Below are 20,820 nucleotides of genomic sequence, written 5' to 3'. Positions count from 1 at the left end.
CATTAACCAGAACTTCCTCCAAACTTCAAACTTTAATTCCACTGGCTGAAAATAGCTGCTTCATGGTTCTCACTATCATTCAAATTAGATTTTTTTCATCTGATTCACTAAGTTAGAATTTCAATTTGTTCTGCTTTGTAATGTTTTAACAGCTTATCCGAGTGGTGATGAGTTCGGTGAAGGTGCAGGGAGCACTGTCATACACTTGTGTGTTCCTCTTTTATCTCGGGTAAGTCTTTAGTTCTGTATTACTAATATTACAGCAGGATATATTTGTAGATCGCCCTGCCCAGCATCCAGAACTGAGGGAACTTTTAAGCCTCGTATTACTGTGCTTGTTGTACTGAACATGACATTTTCTTCTTCTTACATTTGCTGCATATATTTTAATCAGACTGTATAAAATAAGCTCAAGAGAAGGTTTAAAGGCTGAAACTGAATTTGGTTGTCTAAGGTTTTCATGCACATTAATATGGTGATAAGATATATGCAGTTATTCACTCCCTTACCTTATTGAACTGCAGGCTTAAACCATTGAAATGCAGGTCAAAATATATATTTCCATATGATTCAATCGTAACCTTGTCTTCATTTAGTCATTTATAATTGAATATTTAAATGTTTAGTTTTTTATTTACAATTATAGTGTGTCAAATATGCACAGAGACTCTCACACAAACATGTCCACTGTACTGACATGCTTGCACACTAACACATGCAGGCGCTGTCATAAACACACATTCAGATTCAGAGACATACACAGTTACATAAGCATTAACACTGTGGCCTCACATTCTCCCTGAGCTGAGCTGCTGATACCCTCGCTCATTCTCATTTGCCGGATCCCATCGGGCTCGTACCATTAAAGAGTTTCCCTCAGGGTGAAGAATACAATGTTGTCATCTCTAGTGCCATCTCTGGCCCTCCCCACCCCCTGATTTAAAAATAGCTCTGGCTTGACCAGAGCGCTGTGCTTTGGCGAAGACTCAGCCGTGCTGACACGCTCTCAGTCCGAAACACCCTGTCACAGCGAGCGGTGGTCCACAGACCCAAATGTGTCCGTCTTTCTCTCATCACAGTGTCAGAGTTTGGGCCTTATAGCGAAGCCCAGAAACACAGAAGGATGGTGCACATCAACATCCTGGTGTCAGTGGTGGGATGTGAACGGAGGCGACTGAAACCAGATGGTAGAGGAGATTCATTATAGCTGTGTCCCAGCTCAAGACAGCACTGTGAAAACTCTGCTACATCTCAGCACTGTGATAACAGCTCTTCACTTATGACTAAGTGATAATCCTCATTATAAGAATGTACCAAACTTTACAGCTCAATGCTGAATAGATCAATCAAATTGGTGAAAGTCAACAGTGCAGCATAATAATCAAGAATGTTAAATTATTACAGATTATTTTGAGTGCCAACATCTCCACAATATTAAGTGCCTGAGTGCTCTGTAAATAAAATGTATTATTTTTATTATTATAGTTAATCAACGCACGTTTGCAAATATTCTGATTCTTGATTTTGCAAATTAAAGCTTAAAGTAGATGCTTTGTCAAAGTTATAATTTCTTATTTTCCAGTCAAAATAGTTTCAGCTGTCGACTGCTGCAACGCCGCGGTAGTTGTTTAGGAAGAGGAGAGAGTTTCTGATTCTTGTGGCCAGAAATGCAACCGCTAACTGCAGCCCTCTCCCTCTGCAGGCTGGTTACACTCAAAGTGTTGAACAGTATCGTGCTCCTGGGGAAGTCGTGTGTTTACGTTAAGAGGGCCAACATGGAGGACAAACTGTTCGAGAGGCCCTCGACCACTCCATCCTCCTCCTCTGCAAAGAGCCCCAGCAAAGCTGACCAGCCAAGATGTCCCACTCCTTCAGGTAAACCACACACACCTTTAGTATCAGTTCTTTCTTTAAGTTCTTTGTGTCTTTACACAGATTCTGCTTCTATAAATCTATAAAAATATAAAAGATACCCTGAGATAATGGTGTGGCGCATGTATGTAGAAGGGTGTGCCAACAAAATATGAAACAGTTATCAGTATAAGAACCATTCAAAGATTAAAGTCCCTTAAAGTGTATTTATAGAGCCACTGCATTTTAACTAGTTTCAAACAGTAGTTCTCTTGTTTTGATCACACTATGCTTTGATGCTGAAATAAAAATGTAGTGCTGTTTTTAAACTCTAAATAGAATTAAAATCATAAGGAGCGATCACACACCCGTGTCATGCTGTCAAATTAAACAATACTTAAAGCGGCATTAAACAACAACGTGAAAGAAGTTGCTCGTCTTCATGAACCTACAGAGAATCACCAGCTGAATCTGCAGCTCCTCTCAGCCCTCAACAAACTCACTGTGCGTGATCTGCTCAGCACCAAACACCCAGCCGACGCAGCTGGTGAAGATTTCCCTCAGCAGCTGGTGATGACCAAAAACAGAGCTAAAAAAAAAAAAAAGAGTGAACATTGGATTAATATTTGTCATGTGGACAGAAACACGACTCAAAATGAATGATAATGTTGCTCCGTAACCACTGGATGTGTAAATAAATAAGCGACTGTTTACTGATAAGTTCAGATCATATGTCAACATTGTGTTTACAGCTCGTTTCTGCTGCCCCCAAGTGGCCAAATAAAATCAGTTATTACAGGTTTGAGTTAACATGGACACGAACAGTTTGTCACCGTATTTAAAATCTGTTCATCACTATAATGAGAGCAAAATATCATCCTGTCAGGTTTTTGGGAAAGAGGAGCACACAGGTCGACCCACTTATCGGAGGGGAGTGTTCCCAATCACTTTACATAATTGTTTAAGCATCTCAGCCTGATAACCCTCTGTCCCTCTCACTGATTACACTGCGGGGAACAATCAGGGTTCCTACAATCAGACACAACCAGAGTAAGTCCTGGAATATTTAAGTTAACATTTCAGGCCTCTATATAAATATATGTAGATTCGTCATGATTCTGTTAATACCTCCGTCTGTGTTCTAGTCAGTAGTCTAATGATAGGCATGGCTTTTGATATGTCTTGCTGCTCTACCGGTCCAGACAGCTATTCATTCATTTCGAATTGCACACAGGTTTTTGATCACAAAATAAAGAGATAAAATATTTCACATATGTAACATTTGGGTTATAGCTTATTTTGGAGATATGAAAAGTGTTCACGAGGTAAAACAGCCTCCTTCTGCTTCTCAGGAACAGATATCTAGTAAATGAGACGTCCTGGGATTTAATCTTGCTCATAAATGATGTTGCATGCTGAGCTCGGCCTCCTACTCACTTGCTGATTTTTCTTGTCTCTCTGCACTACCATGTACTGTATTTAATGAAACAGTATTGTCTTACAGCGAGCTTCAACAACACATGCACAAAGGGAACAAAGCACTGTTGTTTTTTATATCTAACAATAAGGTTGCTAGTAATGATTTACATACTATTTGGATGCTGCTTTCTAAATCCAGTGTTTGTCCACTGCATGCACTGTAGTCTCTAAAGCAACGTTTGGCTTACCTCACCCCGCCTAAGAGAAGAATCATGTTTATATTAACATTTTCAGGCGTTTAGCTGACACTTTAATTTATATTTTAAGGCATTTAGCTGACACTTGCATCCAGACAGATTTGTCAGCAGGTAGAAGCTCAGTGTCCAGCTTCAGGCAGCTCAAACATCCTGTGTCTGGTGGAGCAGAAATCAAACCTGTGACCTTCTGGTTGTAGAGAAGTCTCTCTAAATATCAGATGATGATGATTTGATTCAACCAAAGCAGCTATAGGTGAAAATAAATTCACATTGTCTCATCACACTCTCTCATCTCACCAAAGCTAATTTTTGAGCTAATGCTTATTCTTTGCGTACTGCTTGAAACACAGTATAATGTTATGTAGTCTTATGGGTAGTTTGGCAGCTAATGGCCAAATATTTTCTAGAATAATCATCTTGTAGTTCTTATAGTTGACAATTGTGTCAATAATGTGACATTGAATTATGGTGACGTCGCAGATATTTCATTTTAAATTTTGAGATTTTGACCTTTGATTGCAGCGTTTCCATCAGACCAGTGAGTTTAATTTGTCGCGGCTCTAAATGTATCGTCCCAACAAAATTGTACCAGCAGTAAATGTTATTTTAATACATTCTTTAATCATTGGATCAGTCTCTGTTTTGTTAGGATACAGCAGGTTCTGTGTCCACAGCACTCAGAAATAGAGTCTATGAAGTTGTTTATTTTGTAGATGTTACACCTAAAATGATTAATTAATTAATCAATTAGCCAGTTGACAAACCGTATGCTACCAGAGCATCAAGTTTTAATTTATAAACTAAACAATCAATTAATCAATCTTAAAGATCATCAGCAGATTAATTGATAATGAAAACATTTGTTAGTTGCTGCTAACGCTGCACTGATTACACTGCAGAAGTCACGCAGTGTCACTTTCACTGATTGAAAATGAAACGTAGGTCAAGCTGAATTAATTCAACAACAACCGGTGTGTTAACGATGGCAGAGAGTTCACAACCCAGCACGCCTCCGAGCACTCGCTCTCTCGCTACAGTTAGCCTAGCATCCCATCCCAGCACCAGCAACCTGAGGACACGTCTCAAAACATGCACCCAAAGGAGCACCAACACAAGCAGCTACATCTGTCGTTGTATTGATTTACCCTCTTATGGACAGCTTTATTAGTTGCAGCCTTAAACTTACGATGACTAAAAACAAAAAACAAATCCCCTATTTCCTACTTTCAAATATTTACATAAGAATTAGCTCATTAAGATTCATGTAAATATCTTGACAAAGTGTTAAACAGGCCTTGTACCTCGAGTCACAGACACACACAATCAGACACACAGATTTGGAGGTGGCAGTATTTCCCTGTCATCCACAGCCAAAATCCCTGCAGATCTTTCCCTCCCGTGTGTGCCACAGATCCGCCTGCTGCGCTGAGCCAGGAGCTTTAATATGACAAAGATCCTGATGGTGCATCATGTCATATCAAACATCAAAGCTCCTGCCGCCGCTTGTGTTACAAATGAATCTGGTTTCTCAGAGAGCTTAAGGTGTCGTGCTGCAACATATAGAGTATAATAATAACTACTTTGAGGTGGAGGTAAAAATTAATGTGCGTCTCTTCTTGTGCCTCCTACACATTCAGCTGCTGGGATTTGAACCAGCGACCTCAGATACCATGCTCACTTTTCTAACATTAAACTACTTCGGTCTGTGCCTCGGGCTTCACCTGCTGCTCCAGTGCATCCACTGCACAATTATGTTCATCTGCATGTCTTTGTCTTTACAATGGTCTGGATTCACATAAAACTAAGATATGCCATCTGTCTATACTGCATGCTTTTGCCCAGAGGGCAGAAATGGGTAATGAGCAGTTTGGAATCAGCCATTTCAAGCCATATGGTGGTTAACGTTTATTAAGGCTCACATATCTTCCAGAGAAGAAGCGGGGAGCTCATTTTTTTGTATATGTATGTATGTATGTGTGTATGTGTATTCAGTGTGTTACTCAAATACTAGTTCTTTTAAATCGTTTGTACCGTAAACACTCTATACGTCACTTTATTTACACATTTACACACTACAAACGTACCTGTTGCCGGGTGCTCCCTCCTGGTCGCCAGCTTGTCACTAACTTTCTGTCTGCTGTTTGGTGCCGGGCAGCATTTAGTCACTTTATCAGAGTTTTGTTTCAGTGAAAACAGCTGGAGGAGAGTTTAAAGGAGCGCTGAATCTAAAGCAGAGCAGTAAAGTTGCACATCATAAAACCAAAACAACGAGCTGAGAGGAGCTGTAATTCTCTGTGGTGCTGAGAGGAGCTGCAGTCGGGTGATAATTCTCTATGAGTTTGCAGCCAACATCAACCACTTTCACATTATGCAAATACTTTAATCCACTGTTAATATAAAAATATTAATTAGAGCAATTTCAATGGAAATATAATGTAGAAATCCGACCAACCCCAAAGTGCTTTACAAACAAAAGACATAGAACTCAACAAATCAAAGAGATACAATAAAAGCAAGAAAATTATATTACAGAAAAACATCAGCTAAGAAAAGTGAGGGAATATAAATAAGTCTTGAGATGGATGGCGTGAGCGTGAAAGTTGAGCTCTACTCACAGGTTTCACCACGTGGAGCCTGATGGGTAATAACTACAGTTTTATATTGGATTGTAATTTTTAATGGTAGCCAGTGGAAAGAGGGTGATACCTGAGTGTGAAGACTTAGAGTGTTCATGGTGTGAGGACAGCAAACAGCATGAAGCACAAGCTTGTTAACCTGCACATACAAAGGTAGACTAGAATCAAAAGTGGAGTGATGACGACGGTTTCATCTTTTGTAGTTTGTCATAGTGGAAAATAACCAAGACGTCATCAGGACAGAATTTTCTATAATTTTCCATTGTGAGCAAGTGGTTGTCAATCAAAAAGTTACTGTAGAACAAATAAGAAATAACATGAAATTTGCTCGTGTTAATCCAGAAACAATGTAGTCCAATAATAAAACATGTTGCTGACATTATTCAATTCATTTCTAGCATCTCAAATAAACCAAAGCCAAATAAATAAATCATAGAGAAAGTGAGACAGGTTTGTGCCGCATCAACACCTTTACCATATCAGAAAATCTTGGCTGATTCAACACTGAATTATTCAGGCAGAATACTGTATCACACCAAAACATCACATTTTCTGATATTCCATGTCTGTTTTCCTGGCCACCATCATAATAGAAAAATGCTTTTTAATGCCTTTACTCGAACACATGTACATATATACACACACTCTATATGCTTGGTGTGCTGCCGCAGCTCTGTACTGTAAAGTGTCGGTTCAGCTCTGTCTGCAGTAAGAATTGGAAGTTTGTTGTAGCCAGATAGCCGCGGGCAGGGCGGTTGTCTCTGTGGACGGGCTCGTTAATATCCAACGCCGCTTCGCTCAATTCTCTCTGATATGATGAATTATTCTGTTTGGTTGATTTTCCTAATGTAATACACTCTGTGTGCTCAAAGTTAAAAGGCTTTGCAGTGTTTTCTCTTAACATAATGATAGAAACCAGCTGCACTTCTGTATGCTGAGTGTCAGCGTCCTTCTCTGGCTACACTTCATTGGTTTCCCTCTGCGCTGCTTTGAAAGCGAGCAGTCAGGTGGGTGTAGGTTGTCGCTCCCTGTCACTTAACCCAGAGCATCTTCAGCCCGTCGGCTGCTCAGAGACGGCTCATCTTCTTCTTCCAAGCTCTCCTTTCTCTTCTTGCTCTAAATTATCTAAAAGAAAACTCTTGTATACGTCAGTCACCATCAGTTTGTGGTCTTCTGAATACAGATCTAATACAGGCGGGGGGGGAATACTGAGTTACATCCTCCTTATGAAGCAGACAGTAAAATGAAACCCACATATTTGTATGTTATAACTGCAGATTACATCTCATCTCATTACAAACTCATCTAATCAATTAATTGATTGAAGATGGATTCAAAGGCATCACATTTAGAGAAACCAGAAATCCACTCATCCATATGTTGTCATTTCATTTGTCCCCACTCCTCTTTACAGGTGAATCCAAAGCGGAGCAGGTCCCAGTCACACCCTGCAGCCCACCGTCCTCCTCCTCCTCCTCCTCCTCCTCTTCCTCCTCTCTTCTGTGACCACCCAGCCAACTCCCAGAACTGACTTGTTTCCCCCCCCGCCCACTGATGCCTCTCCTGCTGCACCAGCAAGCCGTCCTCCAACTCCTCCGCCTGAACCCGAACAGCCTGCAGCCTCGCTCTCCAAAGAAGAGGAGGGGGAGGCCCAGGCCGCCTCTGAACCGAAGCACAGGACTCCCAAAAAAGACCTGCTGGAGATCGACCGTTTCACAATCTGTGGTAACCGCATTGACTGACCAGCAGCGGCCGCTGATGTAGCGATTAACCACTCAGGAAAGACGGAGAGCGGAAGCCTCCCGGCTCGGCTCTCCTGGCCAACAGCAGCAGAAAGCTGAGTATTTATTAAAAGTCAGTGAACATACAGTAAGTTAGCGTGAACATGGACACAGTGTGAGACGATCCTGCTGCTGTTGAAGCCTGAACTCGAGAAGTGTGACAAAGAAAACTTCAGTTTCAGAGTTTACAGCAGGAGAGAGATGGTGTGAGTGTGTGGCAGCCCAGTCGTCAGGATGAACTGGCATGTGTCTGTGTGTTGTGTATGTGTGTGTGTGTGTGTGTGTGTGAGTGGAGGCGTTAGCATGGTTCAATATTTAGAGTGAGAGTGTGTGATGCAGCGTATGTGTGAGCACACAAGCACTTCCTGTATGAGCAGCGCTGGGACCAGAAGGAGAGAAGTTTCTCAGTTCGCTCAGCAGCCGGAAAACAGACAAACTTCCAGACTCTTATGTAAAAAAGGAAACACCTGAGTGGTTCTGAAACTGCATCGAGTGTTTCCTTTTTCCTCAAAAAAGATTAATACAAGTAGAGTTCTTATTTAAAATAACCAATAATTGGTTGTCCATCTAACGTCAACCCAATTTAAAATGAGGAAAGAGCCTCTAAGAGGTTCCTCCAATAGGAATCTCAAGCCAGTGGTTCCCAACCTGAGGGTCAGGTCCTCGACAATGGGTCATAAGATAAACATATTTCTGATACACAGAATTATGTTTATTTAGACTTTCCTCTACTGTTCACCATTTTTCTTCTGACTCACTGGATAATTCTACCTGTTTGTGTCTCTAAAAACTGACCTTTTAGGCAGAATTGGTCACAACCGGTGATGAGGGGTTTGTTTCAGAGGGTCACGAGCCAAAAAGGTTGGGAAACGCTGCACCAAGTAGTCGCACACTGTTCATTTTAGAGTTTATGCGTTGCTGCTTGTTCCATTAACCGCTCAGTTCAAATGAAGATTAAAGTTTATACCTCAGTGGGACTAGTTTGCATTTTTAAAACGAAGCATCTTTTTACTTTCCGACGCCATCTGATGGCGTTACAACAGAACAGTGACTTTTAAAGAGCAGCTTTAAGCGGAGCTTTTCGTTTATGCAGCCAACAGATAAAGTCATCTGCAGCCCACACAGGCGCCTTCAGCAGCTAAGAGACCTTTCATTAAAAGGACCAGTCAGCGTACGACATTAACAGAGGCTGCCGGTCAAATGTTGGTAAATTGTGACGGCACACACTAAAGCTGCTGCTTCCACCCGCCGCTCCGACCGATTTCATTCAGACTTCAAAGTAAGAATTTATATAAATTTCCAGTTGGCTCCTAAAATCCTGAAAAACACTGAAAGATGCTCAAGAGAATCTCAATTTCCTTCTTGCTTAAAGTAAATTTTTTAAATCAGTTTTACACATATATATATATCCACACATATACACATATATATATATATAGGTGACAAATCATTATCTGAAATTCATCATTTAATAACAATGCATATAATTGTTAGAAAGGGGTTATCACTGTCCTCCAGGACTAACATTGCATAACTTCCTTTAAGACGTTACGAGTGTGATTTTGTTGGAGAAATCGTATTTAATTTTTCATTACTTTTGGTCTGGAGAATGTTTGCACTGATGGACCGTATTGTCTTAAATACGACAGGTCACGTTTCTCATTCGACTCTCAAGTAATGTTCTAATGTTTACATCTTAGAAAAATAGAAGCAATATTTCCACAACAGAATGCCTTTTTTTTGCATGTGTGTTTTACATTTTGTTGACTGACGTTATCTGCTATGATTTTAATTTTTTCTTTTATTGCAATGAAAAGTATAAAGATAAATATATAACAGGCCAGTTATATATCATCAAGCTTTCATCTGTTACCCACATATGTAATTGAGTATAAACAAACTATGTTATTCCTAACATTATATATCAGAGTGCTTTAATCAGAGTAAAGTTCCTGCAGCCGCGACAAATACTTGAGCTGTGCCAGAGAACCTCATGTAAACCTGTTGAAATCACTTAACAGTGGTACTTTATGTAGCACCTCATGGTTCCTGCCGCCTGTACAAGGTTAAACTGGGAGTTTCTCCATAGCAACAGTTTTGTGCATCAAGCTGAGCATTTTAAACTGAACTATAAAAACAAATATATTCCACTAATAGAAGATAGAATTTATTAGGGTTTAAAATCATTGCAAACATGTAGAAATCAATTCTTTTTTAATTTAATTTCTTTCTGGTGCACTCTTCCTATCACTCTCAATTTATTTGGTATTTTTAAAAGGTATTTTACTGCCGTGTGAATAAGCCAAACATATGACAGTAATATACTTTAAGTGATCATAATGTAAAGTGGAGCCTCATATTTTACTTTTAGCAGAAATAAGATGTGTTTACACATATCAGCTTTGATTTAATTCTGTTTTGGAGAAATAAAAGCTCTTTATAATATTCATTACCATTGTAATAAGGAAGATAGTTCTATTTTTGGAGCTGCCAGTTGTGATATGATGTTTTTTTTTTTTTGCGCGTGAAATCTGACTCTTCTGTCTTTTCATGTGGTTTTGTCGAATGTCTCGTCTCGTCTCCACCGGCCTGAGCTCAGCCTTGTTGTGGTCGGTCGGGTTCAAAGTCTCCACTGTCAGCTGGTTGAGCTTAACTGGTCCCAGTCTGTACCTGACTCAACCACAACTGGACCCAGCTGAGCTCAACTCAGCTAATGGAGATGAGGCAAAAGTGTTCTTATGCAAGCTGCGATGGTCCAGTACACTGCCTGCTTTGTTTCATCAGTTTGGTTCCTTATTTAATTCCTACCTTGATAATGTATGACAATGCTCTCTTTTGGATTAATAAAAAATTGGTTTCTTAAGTGTGTTGTTTTAATCTATGCAGAGCTGCATCTTTTTTTTGATGATTTGCTGTTGTATTCTCTCTCTTTAGTTGGACACAGGTTCATTTTGAGCCTCAGTCTTTGTGCTGTTGTGACAATGAGACAAATTTCCTTCAGACGTGATGCTACGCCTTCAGTTTCACTCAGCTACAGCGTCAGTGAGATTCGTTCACTTCCTCTAACACAGTTTCCCAATGACTCAGTAAGTAACTCAGTCATTTGACTGTCTGGACCCTTTGTGTCACAGGGTTTTTATTTAGAAAAATATGAAACCTGCTAAAGACTTTACATCTTATACAACTGTAACATTTGGAAACTGCTGTATGAAGAAGCTACTAAATGTTTTGTTCAGGTTCACAAATAAACAGCTGTTCTCAGTGGTTTAATAGTCACAACCTAGTGTGACTGCCCAGACTCTCACTCCTCTCCTAGTGCAAAAGCAACTGAAAATTCCTGTACAAAAAGAACATGTGAAACACACTCTGTTGGCAGTTTATTAGGAACATGTCCCTAAAGCTAATGCACTCTAATACAACAGTCCTGCAATAAACCCTGCATCAGGAAGGTTTTAATGTTCAGTTTGTGTTGAAACAGTTTTAGTTTTGATTCAACGCTCTCAATGACATACAAAACAATAAAAAACACCCTTCAATTTAACAAAAACTGAACATTATAACCATCATGAAGGAAGGGTTTACTGCAGGATGTGTATTAGACTGCCTTAGTTTTAAATAGACGTAGCTAATAAACTCTATATACTCTAATGTATATGTGAAATGTGGTTTCCTGTTATGTCTACGTGACTTGGTCAATTATGAAACAGTGTTCCACATGAGATAATTGTGAATTCAAATTCACATGCTTTATTGTAATGGTGAAAATAGATCATATTACAGTATATGAATCCCACGCTGCATCATTGTGCTCTGTGTGATACTGCTAAAAGCTCAGGGAAAGTGGCCCTTGAGCTACGATTGTTCTCTGAGGTCAAACGAGAGTTTTCATGCTGATCTTTTGAAGCCAACACAGACAAGTCCTAACAGTGCTTTGAACGAAATCAGAGCAGCTACTGAGCTAGAATGTCAACAGGGCAAACTCCCTTCTACTAATGAAAACCATGTAGTATGGCTAAAAGCTCTGGAAAAAGCAAGTGCAGCTTGAGTTTGCATTGTTTTGTCAATCTATATGAATCTCAGTATTTTTTGCTGCTGGAAACATCAAATACAGGATTAAAACTCTTTACTCTGATAACAGGAAAGCAGTAAAGGTCTTTTTTACTGCCAGTAAGCCGAGGTTTACACCAGCAGTGACCTCACCTGTCCTGAGGCAGAGCTGCACAGTATCTGCTGAGGAGGTGAGGTCAGGGAGAGTAAATCTCCAGCAGACATTCTTAGAGGGCTAATCTCCTTATACTGCTGAGGACTGAGATGAGCTTCAGCTATGTCACAGCTACCGGGAAGTCGTCTCAAGACAGGACAAGTAGTAGTAGTACTTGGAAAGAGTCCAGCACATCAGAGTTTTAAAGATGAGACTTGTGATACATGTGTAAAGAAATAAAATGATCAGCAACTTACGCAAGACTCATCAACAAGTAGAGAAAATGAATTAAGCTCTGTAAGTGCTAATGAGGTTATATCTTGAGTTTGTGTTTGTGATTTTATGTACATTTTAATAAGAGTTTGTTTTAGCCAAACTTCTACTCTGATATTATTTTCTTTTGGCTCCACTGACAAAGACCGTCCTCAACCTGTCACATTACTTCCTGCTTCAGTGTATGAAAAGTGTCAGCACAGCTAAAAGTCCCATCTGCTGCTATGCTGGTCTAACGAGTGTGTGATCAGTGAAGAAAGGTGATCAAAGGTTTCCAAACAGGAGTCCCCCTTGTCTTCAGGAGCTGGGGGCCCCATGTACTCCGGAGAGAGGACAACGATGTTATTGTTCAGAGAGACAGAAGGAAAACCCAGCTGATCTCCGCTCCACCAATCACAATGCCCCTCTGGGCTGCACCTCAGGTATCCTCTGTCTGCCCTCTGGGTGGAGAAGAGGTCAAAGGTCGAGGAGAAAGAGAGCACCTGTTGGAGGGACAGATGGAAAGTGTGTAATATTTACAAGGGAACAACATGTAAAGAGATGCTTTGTTTTTAATATATTAATTCACTGACTGAATTTCAGATGATTCTCACTTTCATTTTTCGTTGACTATACTCATCTATAGGTAAATAAAAACTAACTGAAGGGATCGTGAGATACATATCTCACCGTAGGTATTGTTTTCTCCTTGATGATTTCCAGGCTTCATAAAGATTAAAACTTAAAAAATGTTATATTATAATAAGGCATAAAAATTAAAAAAAAAAACATGTTATAGTAAGGCATAAAACGTCAAAAAACAACATAGTATGGTAAGGCATGAAAAAGACATAGTATAGTAAGGCATAATAAATTAAAGAAACAACATAGTATAGTAAGGCATAAAAACGTCAAAAAACAACATGTATAGTGGGGCATAAAAAAAGTCATAGTATAGTAAGACATAAAAAGGTCATAGTATAGTAAGGCATAAAAACGTTAAAAAAAACAGTATAGTAAGGCATAAAAAAGTCATAGTATAGTAAAGCATAGAAATGTTAAAAAGGTCATAGTATAATAAGGCATAAAATGTCAAAAAACATCATAGTATAGTAAGGCATAAAAAGGTCATAGTATAGTAAGGCACAAAAAAGTCATGGTATAATAAGGCATAAAAATGTCAAAAAAGATCATAGTATAGTAAGGCATCAAAATGTCAAAAAACATCATAGTACAGTAAGGCTTAAAAACATCAAAAAACATCATAGTATAGTAAGGCACAAAAAAGTCAGAGTATAATAAGGCATAAAAATGTCATATTATAATAAGGCATAAAAAAGGTCATAGTATAGTAAGGCATAAAAACGTCAAAAAAGGTTATAGTATAGTAAGGCATAAAAATGTCAAAAAAGGTCATAGTATAGTAAGGCATAAAAATGTCAAAAAATGTCATAGTATATTAGTGCATAAAAATGTCAAAAAACATCATAGTATAGTAAGGCATAAAAAGGTCATAGTATAGTAAGGCATAAAACCGTCAAAAAACAACAGTACAGTGGGGCATAAAAAAGTCATAGTATAGTAAGGCATAAAAATGTAAAAAACACTCATGGTATAATAAGGCATAAAAACGACATAAAAGGTCATAGTATAGTAAGGCATAAAAATGTCAAAAAACATCATAGTATAGTAAGGCATAAAAAAGTCATAGTATAGTAAGGCACAAAAAAGTTCATAGTATAGTAAGGCATAAAAAGGTCATATTATAGTAAGGCACAAAAAAGTCAAAGTATAGTAAGGCATAAAAAGGTCATAGTATAGTAAAGCACAAAAAAGGTCTTAGTATAGTAAGGCACAAATAAGTCATAGTATAGTAAAGCATAAAAAGTCAAAAAAACATCATAGTATAGTAAGGCATAAAAATGTCAAAAAAGGTCATAGTATAGTAAGGCATAAAAATGTCAAAAAATGTCATATTATATTAGTGAATAAAAAGTAAAAAAAAACTTCATAGTATAGTAAGGCATAAAAAGGTCATAGTACAGTAAAGTATAAAAATGTAAAGAAACATCATAGTATAGTAAGGCATCAAAATGTCAAAAAACATCATAGTATAGTAAGGCATAAATACATCAAAAAAGGTCATAGTATAGTAAGGCACAAAAATGTCAAAAAATGTCATATTATATTAGTGCATAAAAAGTAAAAAAAAACTTCATAGTATAGTAAGGCAAAAAAAGTCATAGTATAGTAAGGCACAAAAAAGTCATGGTATAATAAGGCATAAAAAGGTCATAGTACAGTAAAGTATAAAAATGTCAAGAAACATCATAGTATAGTAAGGCATCAAAATGTCAAAAAACATCATAGTATAGTAAGGCATAAAAACATCAAAAAACATCATAGTATAGTAAGGCATAAAAACATCAAAAAACATCATAGTATAGTAAGGCACAAAAAAGTCAGAGTATAATAAGGCATAAAAATGTCATAGTATAGTAAGGCACAAAAAAGGTCATAGTATAGTAAGGCATAAAAATGTCAAAAAAGCATCATTGTATAGTAAGGCAAAAAAAGTCATGGTATAGTAAGGCATAAAACCTTCAAAAAACAACAGTATAGTAAGGCACAAAAAAGTCATAGTATAGTAAGGCATAAAAATGTAAAAAAAACTCATAGTACAATAAGGCTTAAAAACTACGAAAAAGGTCATAGTATAGTAAGGCATAAAAATGTCAAAAAAAACATCATAGTATAGTAAGGCATAAAAATGTCAAAAAAGGTCATAGTATAGTAAGGCATAAAAATGTCAAAAAATGTCATAGTATATTAGTGCATAAAAAGTAAAAAAATATTTCATAGTATAGTAAGGCAAAAAAAGTCATAGTATAGTAAGGCATAAAACCGTCAAAAAACAACAGTATAGTGGGGCATAAAAAAGTCATAGTATAGTAAGGCATAAAAATAAAAAAAAACTCGTAGTATAATAAGGCTTAAAAACGACAAAAAAGGTCATAGTATAGTAAGGCATAAAAATGTCAAAAAACATCATCGTATAGTAAGGCACAAAAAAGGTCATAATATAGTAAGGCATAAAAACGTCAAAAAAAACATAATTGTATAGTAAGGCACAAATAAGTTATAGTATAGTAAGGCATAAAAATGTCAAAAGAACATCACTGTATAGTAAGGCATAAAAATGTCAAAAAAGCATCATTGTATAGTAAGGCAAAAAAAGTCATAGTATAGTAAGGCATAAAAAAGTCAGTATAGTAAGGCATAAAAACGTCAAAAAACAACAGTATAGTGGGGCATAAAAAAGTCATAGTATAGTAAGGCATCAAAATGTCAAAAAACATCATATTATACTAAGGCATAAAAAGTAAAAAAAAAACATCATAGTATAGTAAGGCATAAAAATGTCAAAAAACATCATAGTATAATAAGGCATAAAAACGTCAAAAAAGGTCATAGTATAGTAAGGCATCAAAATGTCAAAAAACATCATAGTATAGTAAGGCACAAAAAAGTCATAGTATAATAAGGCATAAAAAGTCAAAAGAACATCACTGTATAGTAAGGCATAAAAGTGTCAAAAAAGCATCATTGTATAGTAAGGCATAAACAAGTCAGTCTAGTAAGGCATAAAAACGTAAAAAAACAACAGTATAGTGGAGCATAAAAAAGTCATAGTATAGTAAGGCATAAAAAAGTCATAGTATAGTAAGGCATAAAAATGTCAAAAAACATCATAGTATAGTAAGGCACAAAAAAGTCATAGTATAGTAAGGCATAAAAAGGTCCAAGTATAGTAAGGCACAAAAAAGTTCATAGTATAGTAAGGCATAAAAATGTCAAAAAACATCATGGTATAGTAAGGCACAAAAAAGGTCATAGTATAGTAAGGCATAAAAAGGTCATAGTATAGTAAGGCACAAAAAAGGTCATAGTATAGTAAGGCATTAAAAAGTCAAAAAAGGTTATAGTATAGTAAGGCATAAAAATGTCAAAAAAGGTCATAGTATAGTAAGGCATAAAAATGTCAAAAAACATCATAGTATAGTAAGGCATAAAAACATCAAAAAACATCATAGTATAGTAAGGCACAAAAAAGTCAGAGTATAATAAGGCATAAAAATGTCATATTATAATAAGGCATAAAAATGTAAAAAAATGTCATTATAATAAGGCATAAAAAGGTAATAGTATAGTAAGGCATAAAAATGTCAAAAAACATCATAGTATAGTAAGGCATAAAAACATTAAAACACATCATAGTATAGTAAGGCATAAAAATGTCATATTATAATAAGGCATAAAAATGTCAAAAAAGGTCATAGTATATTAGTGCATAAAATGTAAAAAAAAACTTCATAGTATAGTAAGGCATAAAAATGTCAAAAAACATAATAGTATAATAAGGCATAAAAACATCAAAAAACATCATAGTATAGTAAGGCAAAAAAAGTCATAGTATAGTAAGGCATAAAAAAGTCAGTATAGTAAGGCATAAAAACGTCAAAAAACAACAGTATAGTGGGGCATAAAAAAGTCATAGTATAGTAAGGCTCATATTATAGTAAGGCATAAAAAGGTCATAGTATAGAAAGGCACAAAAAAGTTCATAGTATAGTAAGGCATAAAAATGTCAAAAAAGGTCATGGTATAGTAAGGCATAAAAATGTCATAGTATCGTAAGGCATAAAAAGTTCATAGTATAGTAAGGCACAAAAAAGTCATAGTATAGTAAGGCATAAAAAGGTCATAGTATAGTAAGGCACAAAAAAGGTCATAGTATAGTAAGGCATAAAAATGTCAAAAAAGCATCATTGTATAGTAAGGCAAAAAAAGTCATGGTATAGTAAGGCATAAAACCTTCAAAAAACAACAGTATAGTAAGGCACAAAAAAGTCATAGTATAGTAAGGCATAAAAATGTAAAAAAAACTCATAGTACAATAAGGCTTAAAAACTACGAAAAAGGTCATAGTATAGTAAGGCATAAAAATGTCAAAAAAACATCATAGTATAGTAAGGCATAAAAATGTCAAAAAAGGTCATAGTATAGTAAGGCATAAAAATGTCAAAAAATGTCATCGTATATTAGTGCATAAAAAGTAAAAAAATATTTCATAGTATAGTAAGGCACAAAAAAGTCATAGTATAGTAAGGCATAAAACCGTCAAAAAACAACAGTATAGTGGGGCATAAAAAAGTCATAGTATAGTAAGGCATAAAAATAAAAAAAAACTCGTAGTATAATAAGGCTTAAAAACGACAAAAAAGGTCATAGTATAGTAAGGCATAAAAATGTCAAAAAACATCATCGTATAGTAAGGCACAAAAAAGGTCATAATATAGTAAGGCATAAAAACGTCAAAAAAAACATAATTGTATAGTAAGGCACAAATAAGTTATAGTATAGTAAGGCATAAAAATGTCAAAAGAACATCACTGTATAGTAAGGCATAAAATGTCAAAAAACATCATAGTATAGTGGTGCATAAAAAGTCATAGTATAGTGGAGTACAAAAAAGTCATAGTGTAATAAGGCATAAAAAGGTCATAGTATAGTAAGGCATAAAAATGTCAAAAAAAAGTCATAGTATAGTAAGGCATAAAAGCGTCATAGTATAATAAGGCATAAAAACGTCAAAAATAACATAGTATGGTAAGGCACAAAAAAGTCATAGTATAATAAGGCATAAAAATGTCATATTATAATAAGGCATGAAAATTTCAAAAAACAGCATAGTATAGTAAGGCATAAAAATGTCAAAAAACATCATAGTATAGTAAGGCATAAAAATGTCATAGTATAGTAAGGCATAAAAAAGTCATAGTATAGTAAGGCATAAAAACGTCAAAAACAACACAGTATAGTGGGGCATAAAAAAGTCATAGTATAGTAAGGCATAAAAATGTCAAAAATCATAATAGTATAGTCAGGCATATAAAGTCAAAAACACATGATTGTATAGTAAGGCAAAAAACGTCATAGTATAATAAGGCATAAAAAGGTCAAAAAACAACACAGTATAGTAAGGCATAAAAAAGTCATATAATAATAAGGCATAAAAAGGTCATAGTATAGTAAAGCATAAATATGTCAAAAAACAACACAGTATAGTAAGGCATAAAAAAGTCATATAATAATAAGGCATAAAAGGGTCATAGTATAGTAAGGCAAAAAAAGGTAAAAAAAACATCATAGTATAGTAAGGCATAAAAAGGTCAAAAAACATCATAGTATAGTGGTGCATAAGAAAGTCATAGTATAGTGGTGCATAAAAAAGTCATAGTATAGTAAGGCATAAAATGGTCAAAAAACATCATAGTATAGTGGTGCATAAAAAGTCATAGTATAGTGGAGTACAAAAAGGTCATAGTGTAATAAGGCATAAAAAAGTCATAGTATAGTAAGGCATAAAAAGGTCATAGTATAGTAAGGCATAAAAACATCAAAAAACAACACAGTATAGTAAGGCATAAAAAAGTCATATTATAATAAGGCATAAAAGGGTCATAGTATAGTAAGGCATAAAAATGTCAAAAAACTTCATAGTATAGTAAGGCAAAAAAAGGTAAAAAAAAACATCATAGTATAGTAAGGCATAAAAAGGTCAAAAAACATCATAGTATAGTGGTGCATAAGAAAGTCATAGTATAGTGGTGCATAAAAAAGTCACAGTATAGTAAGGCATAAAAATGTCAAAAAAACATCATTGTATAGTAAGGCATAAAATGGTCAAAAAACATCAAAGTATAGTGGTGCATAAAAAGTCATAGTATAGTGGAGTACAAAAAAGTCATAGTGTAATAAGGCATAAAAAAGTCATAGTATAGTAAGGCATAAAAACGTCAAAAAACAACACAGTATAGTAAGGCATAAAAAAGTCATATTATAATAAGGCATAAAAGGGTCATAGTATAGTAAGGCATAAAAAGGTAAAAAAAACTTCATAGTATAGTAAGGCAAAAAAAGGTAAAAAAAACATCATAGTATAGTAAGGCATAAAAAGGTCAAAAAACATCATAGTATAGTGGTGCATAAGAAAGTCATAGTATAGTGGAGTACAAAAAAGTCATAGTGTAATAAGGCATAAAAAAGTCATAGTATAGTAAGGCATAAAAAGGTCAAAAAAACATCATAGTATAGTAAGGCATAAAAAAGTCATAGTATAATAAATCATAGAAATTTCCAAAAATGTTGCAGTATAGTGAGGCATAAAAACGTCAACAAAGTCATAGTATAGTAAGGCATAAAAAAGTTATAGTATAGTGAGGCACAAAAAAGTCACAGTATAGTTAGGCATAAAAAACGTCAAAGTATAGTTAAGCATAAAAATGCCATATTGTAGTAAGGCATAAAAAAGTCAAAAAACACCATAGTACAGTAAGACATAAAAAGGTCATAGTATAGCAAGGCATCAAAACATCATAAATATTTCGTAGCATAGTAAGGTATAAAAAGGTCGTAGTATAGTGAGGCCTAAAGAATTCATAGAATAGTAAGGCATAAAAACGCCCTAGTACAGTTAGGTATCAAACAAAGGTCATAGTATAGTAAGGCATTAGAGTTGCCAGTTAAGGTAATGTTTACGTCATTGGACTACTGTAGAAACTATACAGTACAGGGAGAATATGCAAACTCCAAACAGAGAGGCTCCGGGCCTTGGGTTCAAACCCACAACCTTCTCACTGTGAGGCAATAGCTCTAACCACCGTCCCACTATGCTGCCTCATGAACAGATCATTCATAACGCATAAAAACTGCACACAGAAATGCCTCAGGCACAGGGTTCAAACCCTGTACATTCTGTCTATGAGGCAACAGTTCCAACCACTGTACCACCGTGCTACCAGATGTATAGATGAAAGCAAGTAAGGTATGAAAACTTCATAGTTAATAAAAAAAAGTCACAGTATTCATGGTGACATTTTCCATGGGATTTTCCGACAGAAATTAAACTCAAACTTTGATATATCCACCATTTTATGTTTTCTCCTGTCTTCCACCTGACTGCTAGCCTACAGACAACAGAAGCCAGGGTTAGCTTTCTAGTTAACGCTAGCTAACAAGGTTATGTCTCACATCTAATATGACGTCACTGCAAATAAATTAATATAGGTAAATAGGTAATTTCCACAAAGTAAAGTAGTTAAATAAATGTAGGCTAGTCAGTTCCACTGTCTATTTCCCTCATTGATTTCAGTTCATATCATTTGACCCACGGTGATAAATACTTGTTTTTTTTTCAGGCTGCTCCATCCATTGGAGGCATCAGAGACCTTCTGAAATACAGGCTGTTGATATTCTATCCATCCTCCTCTCCCGGCAGGAGGAGCGCTTCCCTCTGGGCCAGTCCTCATTGTGTAGACGCGGCGGCGGCGGCGGCGGCGCGCACCCCCGCCCGCTCCCGT

At 36.1% G+C, this 20,820-nt stretch overlaps 1 protein-coding gene across 1 annotated transcript in view; it reads left to right on the top strand.

Annotated features, from left to right (window-relative positions):
* The window catches only part of LOC111656730 (transmembrane anterior posterior transformation protein 1 homolog), a 28,794-nt gene extending 17,987 nt beyond the window's left edge, over positions 1-10,807 (top strand). The window contains 4 exon segments of the mRNA XM_087174599.1: positions 153-229; positions 1,703-1,875; positions 7,578-7,657; positions 7,660-10,807. Of these exon segments, the coding sequence (XP_087030725.1) occupies positions 153-229; positions 1,703-1,875; positions 7,578-7,657; positions 7,660-7,905 (576 nt within the window). The 3' untranslated portion in view covers positions 7,906-10,807.
* Positions 10,808-20,820: the final 10,013 nt, after the last annotated feature.

This window comes from Seriola lalandi, unplaced genomic scaffold (genome assembly GCF_002814215.2).
Source record: "Seriola lalandi dorsalis isolate HSWRI2012SDOR001 ecotype SW California unplaced genomic scaffold, Sedor1 jcf7180002054367, whole genome shotgun sequence".
Classification (NCBI taxonomy): Eukaryota; Metazoa; Chordata; class Actinopteri; order Carangiformes; family Carangidae; genus Seriola; species Seriola lalandi.
This window is presented reverse-complemented; position numbering and strand designations above follow the sequence as displayed.